At 41.6% G+C, this 18306-nt stretch overlaps 1 protein-coding gene across 1 annotated transcript in view; it reads right to left on the reverse strand.

Annotated features, from left to right (window-relative positions):
* Positions 1–18306, reverse strand: part of ANO2 (anoctamin 2) — a 136635-nt gene that overhangs the window by 69946 nt on the left and 48383 nt on the right. Inside the window, exons 6-13 of the mRNA XM_075275073.1 lie at positions 17916–17970; positions 17257–17308; positions 15244–15299; positions 13024–13065; positions 10729–10793; positions 6910–7044; positions 6416–6576; positions 1763–1845 (exon numbers count right to left, since the gene is read on the reverse strand). Of these exons, the coding sequence (XP_075131174.1) occupies positions 1763–1845; positions 6416–6576; positions 6910–7044; positions 10729–10793; positions 13024–13065; positions 15244–15299; positions 17257–17308; positions 17916–17970 (649 nt within the window). The remainder of the gene's footprint in view (positions 1–1762; positions 1846–6415; positions 6577–6909; positions 7045–10728; positions 10794–13023; positions 13066–15243; positions 15300–17256; positions 17309–17915; positions 17971–18306) is intronic.

Genomic DNA, 18306 nt, shown 5'->3' on the forward strand with positions numbered 1-18306 from the left:
GCTGGTTCTGGTGACAGTAACCTATCTATCTGCAGGACTGGGTGATATGCTGGTTCTGGTGACAGTAACCTATCTATCTGCAGGGCTGGGGTGATATGCTGGTTCTGGTGACAGTAACCTATCTATCTGCAGGGCTGGGATGATATGCTGGTTCTGGTGACACTAACCTATCTATCTGCAGGGCTGGGGTGATATGCTGGTTACAGATGGCACTCCCTTTAAGTTTCCCCTCTCTCATAGGTTCTCTAGTATTTTGCTAAAGTCTTTGTATCATGGTCTATGTGCTGTCCACATTTCCTGAACCAACTGCAGATTGGCTTAGATGTATTCCCTGTATCGTAGTGATATAAGATGTTGTGGTCTCCAGACCGCAGGCCCAGGATTCATCTAAGTATAGGACAGTAGACTTGCAGTTTCTTGGACCTCATTGCATCATAGATCTCTATCACGCCGTAAGTTTGGCTCAGCCAAAGCGCAGTCACTACTATCACATAGACCCGGTCAACCAGACCATACAGAGGTCATTCATATAAAAAAAATGAACCATCAAAAATTGCCATCAACTGAGAGTCTACTTGCCAACTCTCATGGAATGTCCAAGAAACTCCCAAAGTAACGGGTGACCTTACAAAGTTCTAGAAGGATCGGCAAATCTTTTTTGGTCCTGCATCTTCCAGGCTTTAACTCTATTCACGATGTGGACACGCTGTGTGACCATCTCTAATAAGTTTTAGCAGCTCACTTTGGAAGACGTTCTCTTGTTGGACAACCAACCAATAATGGCAAGTGCGCCTTGAGACGGACATGCTCCTTCACATGCCGTACCTGGTTGTTTTCTTCTTCTGCATCTACTAGCAAATACTATCAATTACACCCTAGAGAATGGTGAAGGTGACAAGGTCTATTCTTGCCCGGTCCTTCAACATGGTCCACAAGGTCACTCGTTTGTTATCGTCCTCCTTTAGGCTCCTAGAAGTCAACTACCATATAATCATGTCATGGTCATCACAATAGACAGTAAACAAACAGATGTCTTGAGTCACTAGGCCGAGACTGAGTGGGGTTAATGCCGTTGTAAATAGGTCAAGTAAACAGATCCAAGACTTCTTCTCGTCAAGGACATCAAGACATTGAGAGACACCACAACTTGGCACAGCTATAGAGGTAGCAAACTAGGGATCACTACCGGGCCCTGGTGGCTCAGGGGGCCCAGAGGCCTCTCTACAGCATAACAACCTACCAGTATTATAGATAGCACATAGTAAGTAGGGGCCCCATTACAAATTTTGCTCTGGGGCCCAAGAATTTTAAGTCACACCTCTGCCTCTGTATCTACTCACTGTCTATATTACAGTTGTCGATAAGAATTAGAGAGTGGGAGAGTTAAAGAAACTGTCAAGACAACCCCATTTTTTAAAAGGCTAGCCTGGTGATCAACTGATCAACTGATCGACGGATCACTTTGGGTCCAGCTTAACTATTACAATACTTTTCCCTGCAGTGGCCACTACAGGGGAAATGCAGTATTACATGTCAGAGTAACACAGAGTAACATACTATTGACAATGACCGCGCATGCGCCAGATATTCCCAATAACACCACATGTGGATCTAGGTGACAATTACAGGGTGACCTGACCGTGGTCCAGAGGTTTGCTTTATGATTTCACACATTGCAGTCAATGCAGCCTGCCCCCTGCAGGTGAACGCAGGACAGGAATCTTCCCTGGATACGTTATTCATAAAACGAAGTAAAACTCACTTCTTCCTCTTCCAATCCAGTAAGATCCCAAAAATAGCTGAGCCTCATCTGTAAGCGTTTCCAGTGCTCCAGGAATAGGGTAGCTGGGGAAGAAAAGCACGAAGATTAGATAAATGGCGGAAATATCACCTAATGCAAAACATATGTGGAAAGAGAAAGTTCTCTGGCTCAGTCCTAAACACAGAGAAATGCATGAGGGGCATTTGGGGAGATTTTGCCCTCTGCTGCATATCAGGGTCTCCTATCTGGTATAGTATATGCAATTCCTGCCCAGATTAACATACAAATTATAAACTACAATGTTATTGGGAATGGTTGCCACCATGTGGTCATGTTTGGTAATGCGTTCTTTGGTATAAAGTACTCTATTTGCATAAAATCCACCTTAAATGGAAAGGATCACCATTTTTTTTAAATGTATTTAATAAAACCTGATAATGATATTATATCATCTGTTTTTATTTTAATTCTATTTTAAATACATGATTATGGAGACGGCCATCTTGCCTTCCTCGTAACAGCATTTAGTGATCTGCTTTACAGCAGGCTAATGGCCTTAGACAGTAATCATCTGGATCCGACTCATTGAGGGCTATGGGAGCATTTTTACATAACCTGTGACATCATCTATTGTTAGTAGTGATGTAATGATGGGGCAGTGGTGTTATCTATAGAGGTGTTATTTCCTGGTGCAATTCTGTCAATCTTGTCCGTGATGTAAGTAAGGTGATTGCTGCAAAGCCCTTATAAAATTGGCAATTGTCGGTCTATTATTTGGCTTAATGGTCAGAGTGGAAATTGCAGGATTTTGTCTGTAATTTCAAATAGAGATAGTAAAAGTGACATGGATTTTTATTAAATTTTTTTTAATTAATTTATAAATTAGGAGATTTTCTTTTGATGCATTCATTTTTTAGGATGGGGTCAAACTGGGAGACCCTAAAAGTGGACCCTCACAACCACAGGCTCCTTGTATAATAATCAGATCACAAAGTATTCCCCAAAAAGGGTTTAATTTCCCTACAGCGCCACCACAGGGAACATTAAGTATGACACTGTGTCCATTAAAATCAATGCAGGACAGGGCAGGTCCTTCAAAGCGAGAAATGAAGGACCCGTCCTGCGTTCTGGCTAAGAGATGAAGGTTTTGAGCAGAGGAACCCCCTGCTGTAAATTAGACAACCCCATGCACTATAAAAATGATCTGATTGAGGATTTTTGATGCAACGTCTCCGCTTTCCCTCTCTTTGGTGACACGGGGTATTACAGCGTTGCCATAGTCACACGACTACGCTGCCGCTCAGACTTGTATTTTAGGGTTAATTGTCCTTACACTCGTGCACGGGCCCATCGTCGTATTGAATATTATTGCTGACAGACGCTTTAATTTATTCATTAGGTAATTACCGCCTCCGTTTTAGGTACATCTAACATTACCGGCCGCCTCTGCCCATTTGTATCATATGATTTTCCTTCGCGCTCACATATCCTGCCAGAGGCCGTTCAAAAGTTAAAAGGGTTGTCCATAATTAGAGATTTGGGCCGGAAACAGCGCCACTCCCGTCCAGTGCTTGTGTCTGGTATTGCAAGTCGTCTTTAATCAAGTGCAATACCAGACATAGCCTGTAGACAAGGGTGGCACTGTTTTTGGGTGGAAAAAAAGTAGACTGTACTAATCCTGGATTATTCTAATCTTAAAAAGTTAACTTGAAGATGGATCAGACTCCACTGATCGGGAATATGGAGTGTTTTGTCTCCTATACCCAATGGAGTGTCGATCAGGACTGACACGCACTACACCTTGCATTTCACTGAGCACCGTACTTCGACCAGTGGAGGACTGTGGATCCTTGGGCCTACCAGATAAAATCCCCCTGCCAACAACCTCTTGGACATTGACCATAGTACCCTTGAAATGTGGGTGTCTTCTGCTGCACCATTATTGTCTAATGGGCCAGCCCGATACTGACTTCAGTAATCCCATCCCGACCAGCCTGACCATCGCTCCGTTCGGAAGGGGCAACTAAACTTCCCTGTTCTTCTGATTGGTGGAGGTTTCAGAGGTCAAACTCCCACCGATCTCCAAGTTATCACAGAGATTTACCAACAGTGCCACCGCAGGAGAAATTAAGAATTACACAATGTCCAATTAAATCAATAGGTTGTCTGGTCGGGTCAGGTGGGGCCTCTGATATTGGCCGTATTATAGATATACTTGCCAACAGTTGGCTGAAGGTATCCGGGAAAACAGCGTGCAGAATATTTTTGGGCAAGGCTACATCCCCTTCTGGACACCACCCCTTAGGCACTAAATGTACCAGTCTGGCTCCCTTTTTGAAGTGCCCAAGTCACATATAAAGTAACTGCTATACTGTTCTCCCCACACCTTTGCCATCACTTCCAGGTAGTCACCCAATTTTAGGAACCCTCCTAGAACTTCTGAGCGAGTTGGCAAGTATTTTTATAGGGTGTCCCTCTACTGCAATGCCTAGTGATCAGCTATTATCTCTGGGACACCCCAACAGCGAGTGCTCAGTTTCCCTACAGCACTCCCACAGGGGATCTAAGGTATTACACTGTGCCTGCTGAAATCTGGGTTAAATATGGATATCCTGGGTCCTCCAAAGGAGAGACACTCTATGCAGCCACTTTTGGTTTTGACTAAGAGATGAAGGTCTTGAACAAGGGACCCCGGGAGCTATAAAATCTTCTGAAGGGAACATATTTAAGTCTACAAAGACGGGGAAGCCATCCCATCAGATATCAAACTGCAATGTGAGCATGGCGCTATTATCACTGCCTCTTATCCAGCTGTCTATGACTTCAAAGGACAAGACAAGTCCCTACAGATAAAGAGCCCTGTACTGCCCCCTCCCCATGAGAGTGAGTCAGTGGAGCATAGACCACATATTGTGGTAAGTAATAATGTATGACAGTTTCCCTGCAATCCTTGTTTACTATGGATGGGTAAGAGTAGCTGCTCCGGCTCTTACCAGCACAATGGGGGTGTCAATCACCGCTTAGAATCTCCCATATAAGCCGAGTATTCTGCTACCGAGGGGACAGGAGCAAGAATATATTGTAATTTAATGCTCATTCTGTTCCACTCCGGGGAGCTTATCCCCTTACAGACCCTTGAAATGGTTTATCACATCTACTCGGCCTTTAGAATAATTATTTTTCAGCAGAAAACTTAATCGAGGATCAGATTTATGGATTTTAGGGTACAAATGTAGCAGAGCTGGATTTGTTCTTTTGCTGCTAGTTGTGTGTGATGTAACTTACGGGGGTTAGAATTTATCCTCCATCAATAAGGTAGGGTATAACTTCTGTGGGGGTCTTACTGATCAGACCCCCACCAACAGCGGTGGATGGAGTGGTAGGGCCAGCATGTGCATGTTGCTCAATTCATTCTCTATGTGAGTGCCAGAGTTAGCCGATCACTGTACTCCCATCAGGATCCCCATTCTCCACCGATCCAGAATTGCCCCCTATTGATAGGGAATAACTTCTAAAGTTCATACAACCCCTATAAAGGGCTTTTCTGGGACTTATTAATTGATGACACTTTCCTTACTCTGGTGCCTGTGATTACTTTAGTTTTCTAGTCTCTGTGTTCTCAGCACCTTCCATATTTTCTGCCAATATCCTGGTTTGCCCTTCCATTGGTGATTCAGCTTTATCTGTGACCTCCTGGACTTGACCATAGCTTGGACAACTGATTTGACTATTTCTGTAGTCCCCTGGTTTTTGACCCTCGCTTGTGTATTACTTTCTGCCCACAATAGTCTGGTCCTGAGCTTGCAATTGCACCTGGTTTCTGGCACCTCATTCTGGGGTTGCAAATGGATCCCAAACTGTGAAGTCCATCCTGTCCTGTATTGGGCTCTGGTAAATACCTTGGGGTAACCTTACTCTAGTGCCTGTGATTACTTTAGTTTTCTAGTCTCTGTGTTCTCAGTACCTTCCATATTTTCTGCCAATATCCTGGTTTGCCCTTCCATTGGTGATTCAGCTTTATCTGTGACCTCCTGGACTTGACCATAGCTTGGACAACTGATTTGACTATTTCTGTAGACCCCTGGTTTTTGACCCTCGCTTGTGTATTACTTTCTGCCCGCAATAGTCTGGTCCTGAGCTTGCAATTGCACCTGGTTTCTGGCACCTCATCTGGGGTTGCAAATGGATCCCAAACAGTGAAGTCATCCTGTCCTGCGTCGGGCTCTGGTAAATACCTTGGAGTAACCTTAGACATAGCAAACCAGAGCAGTGTAGGACCATAGGTAACTTTTTTACTTGGTATGGTTTCTGCCATAGAGATATTGGAGCATCTATGATGTAGCAGAGCTGTTATTATTGTGTTTAAGATATTGCCATATGTTTGCGTATAATCCGAAGACCTCATGATATTATTCATTCAATCCAATGTAGTGTACTGTGTTATTACAGCTTTTTATGGGGTCAAAATCTGAACAACTATATCCAATTTAAAATATCTTTTCAAGATATGCTACAGGGAAAATTGATACAAAGTGTTTGAGCAGGGGCGGAGCATGAGGCATGAACTCAGAGGGAATCTGTGTCAAGCCCCGCCCCTGAGGATCCAGAAATAAATGAGAAATTGATGAAACATTTGCTTCTAATTTTACTTACCCCAAAGGGCCATGAAGACTGAGAAGAAGACAGTGGCGGGGTTGTCAAATAAATGACTGGCACGAGCCGTAGCGCAGGCGGTACTTAAATTCCAATAATCACACGACTTGTCACACAGCGGGCACATTGTGAAACTTTCATCCTCATTGCACATTTCTTTGCTATTTAACAAATAAATAATAAAGTTACAGAACTGAATTAGAATTTTTTCCTAAAAAATAGCGCCACTTTTGTCTATAGGCAATATATAGTATTGCAGCTGAGCCGCCTTCACGTTCCTCCACCAGTTTTTGATACAGTTCCTTTATAACCGTAGACTAAAGTGATATAATTCTGACCTCCTCCAACCACCACTAGGGGGAGTGGAGAAGTTTACCGGGTACAAGTTAGTCAAAGCATTTGGGGTCTAAACATGAATTAATGTTAAAAAGTGGGCATGCTCTTTAAGTGTCTTTATAGGGAAGGGGTGGGAGGACCATCAAAAAAATTCTTACCTAGGAATATCGGCCTCAACGGTCACGCATCCATATAGAAACACTATGATCCCAACTAAGGAGGCAGGAATGAGTAGCCACGTGTACAGACCAAGCCAAGCAAAATAGAGTCCAATTTTTTCTCCAAAATACTTTCTGAAATAAAAAGACTCAAGTTAAAAACTTAAAATTTTTTTCAATTACCAGTTTCGGTATCGTGAAGATAATTTTAATGGGGTATTCTGAGACCACGGGGATTTATAGGATACCACCCAATTGGGTCCCCCGACTTTAGGAGAGGAGGCCTGTGATGATGGTCTAAAAACAATGGCCTGCTCAATCTGGTGATGTCCATTGGGTTTTTTGCCACCGATGGGATGGGACACACCAATGTTCCCCATAATTGACACTTGGTCTTCTCTATGGGAATCCCATTTAGGTTCCTTCAAAAACTTGGTTGGAGTAACAGGTCCAATTTTTTAGAATCACCCCCACAATTACAGTTGGGACAATATAAAAGTAAAAAAGAAGCGAAAATGTAACAATCCCCTGTAACAATCTGTCTCCATGATAACAGACTACAAACAACTGTGTAGTCTGATCCTTCAGTAGTGTCTTACTTCATTCTACCCTCATCTTCTACTGTCTGTGGGCTAAAGGGGATCTCTCATTACATCTTCAGCCCTAAACATCCCCTATAGGGGGGGATACTCAACTACTACCTGACCTTTTAGTAAAGGTTATTGACCGTGGTTTGCCATCAAGTAAAGGTCCGAGTTGAAGAGCAGCTGAGCACGTCCAATATTTACGGTATTTTCAGACAAAAAGATGTGTCTGACTTTAAGACGCCCAAGAAAAATCAGCAAAAAAATGTTTCCTAATGTAGCATTATACTGTGGGTGGGGGCGATAGGGAGCATTATACTATGGATGGATTAAGGAGCATTATAAAGTAGGTGAGGGCACTAAGGATCATTATATTGTGGGTGGGGGCACTAAGGATCATTATATTGTGGGTGGGGGCAATAAGGAGCATTATACTGTGGGTGGGGGTGATAAGGAGCATTATACTGTGGGTGGGGGCACTAAGGAGGATTATACTGTGGGTGGGGGCACTAAGGAGGATTATACTGTGGGTGGGGGTGATAAGGAGGATTATACTGTGGGTGGGGGCAATAAAGAGCATTACACTGTGGGTGGGGGTGATAAGGAGCATTATACTGTGGGTGGGGGCACTAAGGAGGATTATACTGTGGGTGGGAGAGATAAGGAGCATTATACTGTGGGTGGGAGCACTAAGGAGCATTATACTGTGGGTGGGGGTGATAAGGAGCATTATACTGTGGGTGAGGCAATAAGGAGCATTATACTGTGGGTGGGGGCGATAAGGAGCATTTTACTGTGGATGGGGCACTAAGTAGCATTATATGGTGGGGGCATTAAAGAGCATTATAAGGTGGGTGGATTAAGGAGCATTATACTGTGGGGGCACTAAATAGCATTATACAGTGGGGGCATTAAGAAGCATTATACGCTGGTTGGGGGCACTAAGGAGAATTATACTCTGGGTGGGGGCAATAAGGGGCATTATACTGTGGGTGGGGCACTAAGCAGCATTATATGGTGGGGGCACTAAGGAGCATTATATGGTGGGAGTTTTAAGTAGCATTATACTGTGGGTGAATTAAGGAGCATTATACTGTGAGTGGGGGCACTAAGGAGTATTATACTGTGGATGGGGCACTAAGTAGCATTATATGGTGGGGGCATTAAAGAGCCTTATACGGTGGGTGGATTGTGGGTGGAGTATTATACAGTGGGGGTATTAAAAAGCATTATACGCTGGTTGGGGGCACTAAGGAGCATTATACAGTGGGTGAGGGCACTATGGAGCATTATACTATGGGGGGCACTAAGGAGCATTCTACTGACATTATATGTATAGTGGTGGGCACAGTATAATGCCCCATTATTATTCCTCCTCAAACATTAATTATTTTTCATATTTATTTGATTATTTCCTTCTATTAGATACCACAACACTACAAAAAAATCGGATGCCACAGTCTACGTCTCCTTCCCAAAAGAACATAATACTAATTGAAAAATCTACTTAAGCGCCATTTGAGCTTACTTTGTATTCAATCCTTCATGGCCAAGGAATTATACAGAACAATGTGTTAAATGGCTGAATATCCATACAATAGCTGGCAGCCTTGCATTCTATACCCATGACAAGATGATCCGAGACCATGGAAGGGGAAATGGATATTCCAAATGGCCGGTAAATTGAATGATAAGTGTAAAATATAGAGTAACAACTGCTGTGAGGGAAGTAACTTCTTTGACTCTGTATCTTTCATTAGCCGTGTATCATGATACACGATCAAGAGTAAGTAGTTAATGATCTCAACTCGTCTGTCATCGAAAATGTTCTAGTGCCTCTTTCCACTTCAGATCTTATCTATCGGCCTCGAAACAACGATCAAGTTTCCTGGATGGATGTCATTGTTTCTGTGCCAGCTTCCCAAATGATTAACCATGCAAATCAGTTTTGGTGCTTTTCCCAGCGAGGGTTGTATCCTCCGCATCTGCTACAATGCCCCTGTTAAGCTGGAGGAAAGGAAAGTCCATCTTTTTCAACTTTTTCTCATGTTTTCTGGCAGTCAGAGACCCCCGCGTAATTCCGGGGACTAATTGTAACGGGACTCGAGATAGTCGCATTGCCTAAATATACGTGGTGGGTTTCTGTGGGATCTCGTAAACATCTGTTTGTTTGTTGGCCGGTGAATGTTTTTGGAAATAGTTGACAAACAAAAATAAAAAATGTATCGCTGATGATTGGGGTTGAGCCGATCTTGAGATTTCTAAAATCCAATTTCTGATCATTTTCCGGAAGATCCTGATCGTGAAATTTGCTCGATCGCCGATCAGGATCCGATCTTTCCCGATCGCTCAACCCTAATTGTATATTATATATACAGTGGTGTTGAGCCAATCTTGAGATTTCAAAATCCGATTTTCGATCATTTTCCAGCTGATCCCGATCGTGAAATTTGTTCGATCGCTGATCGGGATCTGATCATTCCCGATCCCGATCACTCAACCGTACTGACGATTGATATTTGCCCGAAATTTTTGGGTTCTGGTGCTCCTCGAAGAATGGTGAGTAGGCACAGTTGTCAAGTATCCCCTCTGAACTTGTACTTGACCCTGTTTCCTTGACTAAGTCTTTCTACAGCATCCCGATCCCAATTCTGCTTCACCTTCATTGCCCAATCCTTAGCTTTTCCACTAGGCTTATGTCTATTTCATTGTACCGAACCCTAATCCTACCTGTCCCGTGTAATCTGACTCTTGTTTCCAAGTAATGCATACCAATTCTTTTTTTCCATAAGAATCAGGTTTGTAGTATACTCCCGAAACTAAAATAAACACTATTGTCTCTGGGTTTGCATTCACACTGTTCTAGCCCTTAACAGGGCTCAGCAGCTATATGCACTTTGCAGAGCTGGCAGAGGTCTCCATTAGCTGGTAAGCTCAGTAAAGAAAAGAGAACAAAGCCCGGCCACCGCTGCTAGATAGCAGTGGTGGTCAGAAACCAAGTCAATGAGCTGTAAACCTTAAGGAGACATAATCAGCAATATCTGGCAAATGGAACAAGATAAATAAAACAATGTATGGGGTAAAACAATTCAGGAAGCTTAAACTACATGTTTACATATAATCTTGGAGTTGGGAATACCCCTTTAAGATACAAACAGGTTGGTAAAAATAAAAATGATCAAAAGTGATCTACTACTATGAAAAAGGAGATCAAATTTGTTTGGCCTCACATTACCTTATTAAATCGATAGGTTGATATTTGTAGAACGCTCCATATCTTGCCCATTCTCGGTGTAATAGCTAAAATATAAATAATGAACGTTAGAAAGAAAAGTAAAGAAATTCAACATGCTATTTTAAAAGATTAAAGGGATTTCCAGGATAAAATGGACGACCCCTTTAATGTTTAAACCAGCTGGGAGCAGTGAAAAAAAATGTAAAAAAATTCACTCGCCTGTCCCCAAGGCTCCGGAAACCTCCTGGGGCGTTCTGGTTCTTCTCCTCAACAGGGCTCTTCTGGAGTTCCACTGAAGCCAATCATTGGCCTCAGCGATCAGGTGACCGCTGAAGCCAATCAATGGCCTCAGCAGGGCTTAGGAAGAGACCCATGTTGTCACAGGTAGTGACATCATAGTGGTCATGTGACCACTGAGGCCAATCAGCGGCTTCAATGCAACCCCAGAAGAGACCCGTTGAGCAGAAGAACCAAAACACTCAAGGAGGAGCTATTGATTTGAATCAGTACTGTGTAATGCTTAGTTTCACCTGTGGTGGCGCTGCAGGAAAAGGTAACACTTACTGCCAAGTAGGGTTGAGACGATCTTGATATTTCAGGATCAATTTTAAAATCCGATTTCCGATCACTTTCCAGCTGATCGCGATCGTGAAATTTACTCGATCGAGATCGGAATCCGATCTTTTCCAATCCGGATCGCTCAACCCTACTGCCAAGTTTAACCAGAGATTTCAAGCAGGGAACCAGTTTGACATCACCCTGTACATTATCCACCCCACATCTGCACATCATGGTGGAGTCATTCTCTGCGGAATGCGTCTATACAATCTGAACAATGCTACATCTACATAAATGGCCGCCCCGCCATCCCTTCCCATCTGATTAGTGTATTTCAGGAAATTAAACTCTGGAACGATTACACAGATAGGAAACAGATGAAGAGCGGAGGAGCACTATAGCAGGTTCTGCGACCAGGCCGTCATGTGTGAATAATCAGCGCTGTATTTTTGGAAAGAAGCTTTTATGTTTTTTTTAACACTTAACACTTCATAAAAGAACCAAACGGGATGGATAAAAAAAAAAAGAACAAAAATTTCCTGCACCTTATAGTAATATTATTTGTATCCTGTGAATATTAAAGAGACCTACACCCCGTTATCTGTCTGGGTTACGCAGGATTATCGATTATTTCACTAAGGCTGTGTTCACCTCTACGTTGTATTTTTTGGGAAATACCAACTAGTGCTAGACTCATCGTACAATGGATACCAATGAACCCCGATGGGCCCACGTTGACTTATTATGAAATCTAACGGGTTTGAAAGAAATTGTAGAAGTCTGTCTGCAAGATGTTAGACTCATTACCCCTTTAAAGGAGTCGTCCAGGAATTAGAAATTTATGGCCTATATGAACATGTGACCTTTGGGGGTTCCAGCTGTCTAGGGCCACTTCTGAAACCCATACAATACATGAAAAAGGGCCAGTAGTGGCACCGATACTACAACTCAGCTCCCAGTGAATTGAAGGAAGCAAATCAATATTTGATATGATCTTTGCCCCTAGGAGGAGGAGTCCTCGAAGGGATGATCCGGCCCCCGCAGAGCCCTGATCTCATTATCAAGCAATATGTCTGGGAGGACAAGAAGAGACAGAAGGATTGGATCAAGCCTAGATCCAAAGAAGATCTGGGCTTAGTTCGGTAAGATGGCGGTGGAGACAACCTTCCTGCCCAGTTCTGCCAAAAACTGTCTTCAAGCATAGAAGGCAAAGGGCAAAGGTCACACTTCATTCACTTCATTTTGGTAATTGACAAAAATAAACCATAAACTCTTCTATTTCTGGAAGCATTCTTTGCAGAATAGTTTCCCCAACCTGCATAAAATTTTTGCACAGTGCCGTAATGCAACTCCCGTTGAGTTCAATAAAATATGTATCAATAAAAGAAGGATCTATTAATGTTGCTGTTTATACACATGGTAGAAACCCCAATATCTAGAACCTCAATTTTCCTCGTGTTTTCTGCCAGATACTTTGTCTAATCGGTTACACAATGTGGAATTCGGAGGCTGCAGATATTATCTTCATTAGACTGTAATGGAACGTTATAGAAATAATTCATTCCAGATTTTATATTGTGGTGGATAATGTTATAGCTGCGAATGGATCAGATGTTAGAGCTGAGTAACAGACTATCACTTCATGAAGGCAATCCTGGGGAAAGGGGAGGAGTCTGGTTAAGGTAGGAGGAGTTTATTACAAGTGGTAAGACATTTTTTGAAAATAAAACCCCTTACCATCCTCTCATTCATTTCACCCTTGTTGTGATCGTAGTCCCCCTGGAAATACAGTAAAGCAATATATTGGTATAATTTTTATATAGATATTTGATTAATCCAAAACATCTATCTATTATCTATTTCACCTATTATCTACTATCTATCAATCATATCTCCTATCTATCTATCTATCTATCTATCTATCTATCTATCTATCTATCTCCTATCTATCTATCTATCTATCTATCTATCTAGCTATCTCCTATCTATCTATCTATCTATCTATCTATCTCCTATCTATCTATCTATCTATCTATCTATCTATCTATCTAGCTATCTCCTATCTATCTATCTATCTATCTATCATATCTCCTATCTATCTATCTATCTATCTATCTCCTATCTATCTATCATCTATCTATCTATCTATCTATCTATCTATCTATCATCTATCTCTCCTATCTATCTATCTATCTATCTATCTATCTATCTATCTATCTCCTATCTATCTATCTGTCTATCTATCTATTTTCTATCGATCAATCATCTATCTATCTCCTATCTATCTATCTATCTATCTATCATTTATCTATCTATCTCTTATCTATCTATCTATCTATCTATCTATCTTCTATCAATCATCTATCTATTTATCTATCTATCTATCTATCTATCTATCTCCTATCTATCTATCTTTCATCTATCTATCTATCTATCTATCTATCTTCTATCTATCAATCATCTATCTATCTATCTATCTCCTATCTATCTTTCATCTATCTATCTATCTATCTATCTATCTATCTATCTATCTCCTATCTATCTATTATCTCCTCTTCCTGGCGCCCTTAGTGGCTGCCTCGATACAGGGCTCCAAGCTGGGAGCAACCTTTATCTTTCCTTTCTTTTCCTTTCTCACTCTTTTTCTCTGTATCTTCAAAAATCCTGTAACCAAGAAACTAGCACTATGAATTAGCAACTATAAATCGAATGGAAGACCCTGTGGAGTTTTTTGTTCCTTTTGTTTCTATTGTAAAGCATGGACTCAAGACCTGGTTCAGCTGGTTTCCTGTGTCTACACATGTGCCTATTACCATCCCCCCAGAGCTAGGACAGCATGGACTCCATGCGGCATGGAAGAGAAACCTACATGGAAATGCGGACTTCTTCGTTCAGGAGATGATTTTTGGCGTCTATTGCTGATGTGTGAAGATGCTACAGCTGACTGGTATTTCTTTCTTCTACTGTGGACACGTGGGACTCTTTTACAGCCTGGGAACCATCACCCACCTACCCCAGGAGTTTATGGAAGCTTGGCAAGAGAACAGCACCCTGTCTACCTGGATGGTCTCTGACTTCCTTGGGGCAGTAGAACACAGTGGTAAGGAGGAGGAGGAGGGCTTGTGATGAAGGACATTTGGGGCATTTTTTTTGTGGTTAATGGACAATAGTGCTGATGCAAGATACCGAACTATCAGCTGTGAGCAGGAGGTCTCACTACGTACCAAAGGAACTGCCACATGTTATCATGATAGCTGTATATGTCCCCCACCTCTGCAAAAATGTTTTTCTGCTTGTTATATCTACATGCTGTGACCCCCCTCCTCGTGTCCTCCAACCACATTCAGTTGTATTATTAACATCACTCCGCACAGAGAACTAAATGATCCTGCAGTGTGTCTGTGTTTCTTTCGTTTTAGTTGCTATGATTCCCAGGATTTCTCTATCTGCCATGAGCTTGTATGTGTTTCTCTCTTGTTATATACTACTGTACATCTATGAAACTGTATCACTGACATTTCCCCATTGTGGGACTATTAAAGGAATATCTTATCTTATCTTATCTAATCTATCTTCTATCTATCTTCTATCTATCTATCTATCTATCTATCTATCTATCTATCTATTATCTATCTATCTATCTATCTATCTCCTATCTATCTATCTATCTATCTTCTATCTATCTTCTATCTATCATCTATCTATTATCTATCTATCTCCTATCTATCTATCTATCTATCTATCTATCTATCTATCTATCTATCATCTATCTATTATCTATCTCCTATCTATCTATCTATCTATCTATCTATCTATCTATCTATCTATCTATCTATTATCTATCTATCTCCTATCTATCTATCTATCTATCTATCTATCTATCTATCTCCTATCTATCTATCTATCTATCTATCTAGCTATCTATCACTTAGTTTCAAAAACATAAGCACCACTTACGTCATGTAGAGGATACGCTGAGTCGTAGACATGGTTCGCTATCAATGTGGTAATACCTTCAAAAATAATAACAAATTATTACTGATATGCGATACTTGACATGATATCATAATATACTTATATTCTATATTTTGAGTATTTTTGGACTGTGATGATGTCACACTGATCACTGTCACATAGTATTAAACCAATACACATTGACACGAGCCCCTCTCTGGGGTGTCCAGAACTTCTATTAGGCTTTCATATATGAACCGGTGATGTATGAGAGTGATGTTCTTAGTCATTCATGGCGAGTCCCACCACAAGAGGGATAAAGGGTTATACAATGGAGGGCTGGGCAGAGATGATGTCTTGTTTTACACTCTAAATCCTGGACAACCCCTTTAAGGATAGGCCATCAATATTTTTTTTCCCCAGCCCTTATGCTGGACATATATTGCCTTGAAATATTGCATAGTGCCACCGGCTGAGATTGGGCACAATCCCCGTTACTACTCTCACCTCGACTAAACCACAAAAAGTTATTCAACATTTTCTGGATTTTACGGCCCGAAAGCACAATGAAAAAGCAGAATGCTTCATAGACGGGCATCGAATGACACAAAACCTCACAGGTAGTCCTGGAGCGCGTTTCCTAAAGCCAAGCCAGCGCCGTAACTGCTTTTAGAGAGTTCACTTCACAATTAGCTTGTGTAAAGCCAGTAAAAATATGGCTGAACACGAGAGCAGAAATGATGGAAAGATTGTATAGACTAACTTCACCTGCCGGGATAATAACGTGTCAGCAAAAAACACTCCATTATTGGTCCAAGGGCAATGAAAGACTGGAAAATGTAATATCGAGATCATAAAATTCTAGACAAAAACATTCAAAAAGAATGTACGCGTACCGAGAGGAAAATAGACCTATGGATATTTTTCATCTTACTTTAGGATTAACTAGTTGGAGGTTAGTACGTAGGTACTGTGAAATTTATGGGACTTCCCCAATATATACCTACAGTCCTATAGCTACTAGAGATGAGCGAGTAGTATTCGATCGAGTAGGTATTCGATTGAATACTACGGTATTCGAAATACTCGTACTCGATTGAGTACCACTCACTATTCGAATGGAAAAGTTCGATGCAGAACCAGAATTGATTGGCCAAATGCTATACAGTCGGCCAATCAACGCTGGTTCTTCTCCTACCTTTAGAAGTCTTCTCCGTGCAGCTTCCCCACGGCGTCTTCCGGCTCTGAATTCACTCTGCCAGGCATCGGGCCTGGGCAATGCCGACTGTGCATGTCCGCTTGCAGTGCGGGCATGCGCAGTCGGCTCTGCCCAAGCCCGATGCCTGGCAGAGTGAATTCAGAGCCAGAAGATGCCGCGGGGACGCTGCACGGAGAAGACTTCTCGGAGGATCCAGCCCGACCCTCACTCGTGGACTTGGTAAGTATAATTTGATCGAATGTTGCCTACCCCTGAAACGAGCATTTTCCCCCCATAGAGTATAATAGGGTTCAATATTCGATTCGAGTAGTCGAATATTGAGGGGCTACTCGAAACGAATATCGAATCTCGAACATTTTACTGTTCGCTCATCTCTAATAGCTACCATATCATGTTAGGTCAAAAAGTTGGCTTCCAAAAAGTGAGAGAGTCAGATACTTCCATAGAGGGGTTTGCCCCAGCTATGGTAGATGTCTTTGTGGTGGTGGGACACTACACTCAGCTCCTTCCAAAAACTTATAAGCAATGGATATAGTCCCAAAAGACACAACAACTTTCTTTCTGTTTTTGGATAGGCGGAAATCGGGACACTCCTTTAGTAGAATGGGGTTGTAGTGGTGTGAAATCTCTCCGAAAGAACTTACGACTGTTGCTGTTGGCCTCGTCTTGAAAACTAACACGTGTATTTTTTATTTTTTTTTCATTCACATGATTCTGGTATAGCCCTCAAGTCATCTGTTTTTACCCAAAAATGTATGTTACTTGGTTCAATGAAATAGCAAAAATATGACACTCACCCATACTGTATTTGGCCTTTGTACAAGATGTTCTCTTTAGAATTTCATGTACCTGGAAGCAATAAAAAAATAAAATAAAAATACGATATACTATGCAATCCAATCTAAAAAATACAATAGAAATCGGCATAGTCAGGCCTATATATACAGCAAAAATAGAAAAAATGGGGGCAGTCACCCAAGACATTATTAAAACTTGCCAAGTTTTATTTCCATTAAGAGCTACATCGGGAGAGATGCATGCAGAGATGAAAAACAGCAGCGACGATCGTTTCACACCTCTCAGGTGCTTTTTCAAGCTTAGTATGAATTGGTTCATACTAAGCTTGAAAAAGCACCTGAGAGGTGCGAAAAAAAAGTGGAAATAAAGCTTGAAAAGTTTTAATAACACCTTGGGTGCAAGGAAGGTCCTCCAAAGTCACCTTCAAATTGGGTTCTCTTTGACCATTTGGGACCCATCCTCTAGTAGTCTGGCCTTCGACCCAATATAATAAACATTTCATGGGTATAGTTTTACGCTACCTATCCTTGTGGCATCCCTGAACTGTTCAGTTACCAATCATGAGAATCCAAGGACCACCAATATCACCCAGTAGGCCAAAACACCTTGGCAAAATTTAACTATGTGCAAATTTTTGAAGGACTTCAGACGTACTTACTATTCGACTGCGAGTTGCATTGTCAAAAAATGTGTCCTTGTCTTTGATGTTGTACCTAAAATAGTGACATAGTGTTAATATCTTTTCCAGATCTATAGAGTGAAAACTTTACAAATAGTTAGAATTTTTAGATTCCATTGACCAGAAGATCAAAAATCCTGTAAATTTGCTCATCTCTGGTCATGGACAATTCTAGAAGACCTTCTATGGAGTGTTTTAGTTAACCCATTGACTGATGTTAAAACTTTCACTGCTTGGATTACCTATTGCGAAATCTCCTAGAAGAGTCCCAGAATGGACACTAAGAGTACCATTGGCGGTTGCCAGATGTTTGATACCATTTTATACTGTAGTAAAGGGATTCAACGTTCCTAGATAAGCCACCAAATAT

The sequence above is a fragment of the Leptodactylus fuscus genome, chromosome 5 (assembly GCF_031893055.1).
Source record: "Leptodactylus fuscus isolate aLepFus1 chromosome 5, aLepFus1.hap2, whole genome shotgun sequence".
In the NCBI taxonomy this organism is placed as follows: domain Eukaryota; kingdom Metazoa; phylum Chordata; class Amphibia; order Anura; family Leptodactylidae; genus Leptodactylus; species Leptodactylus fuscus.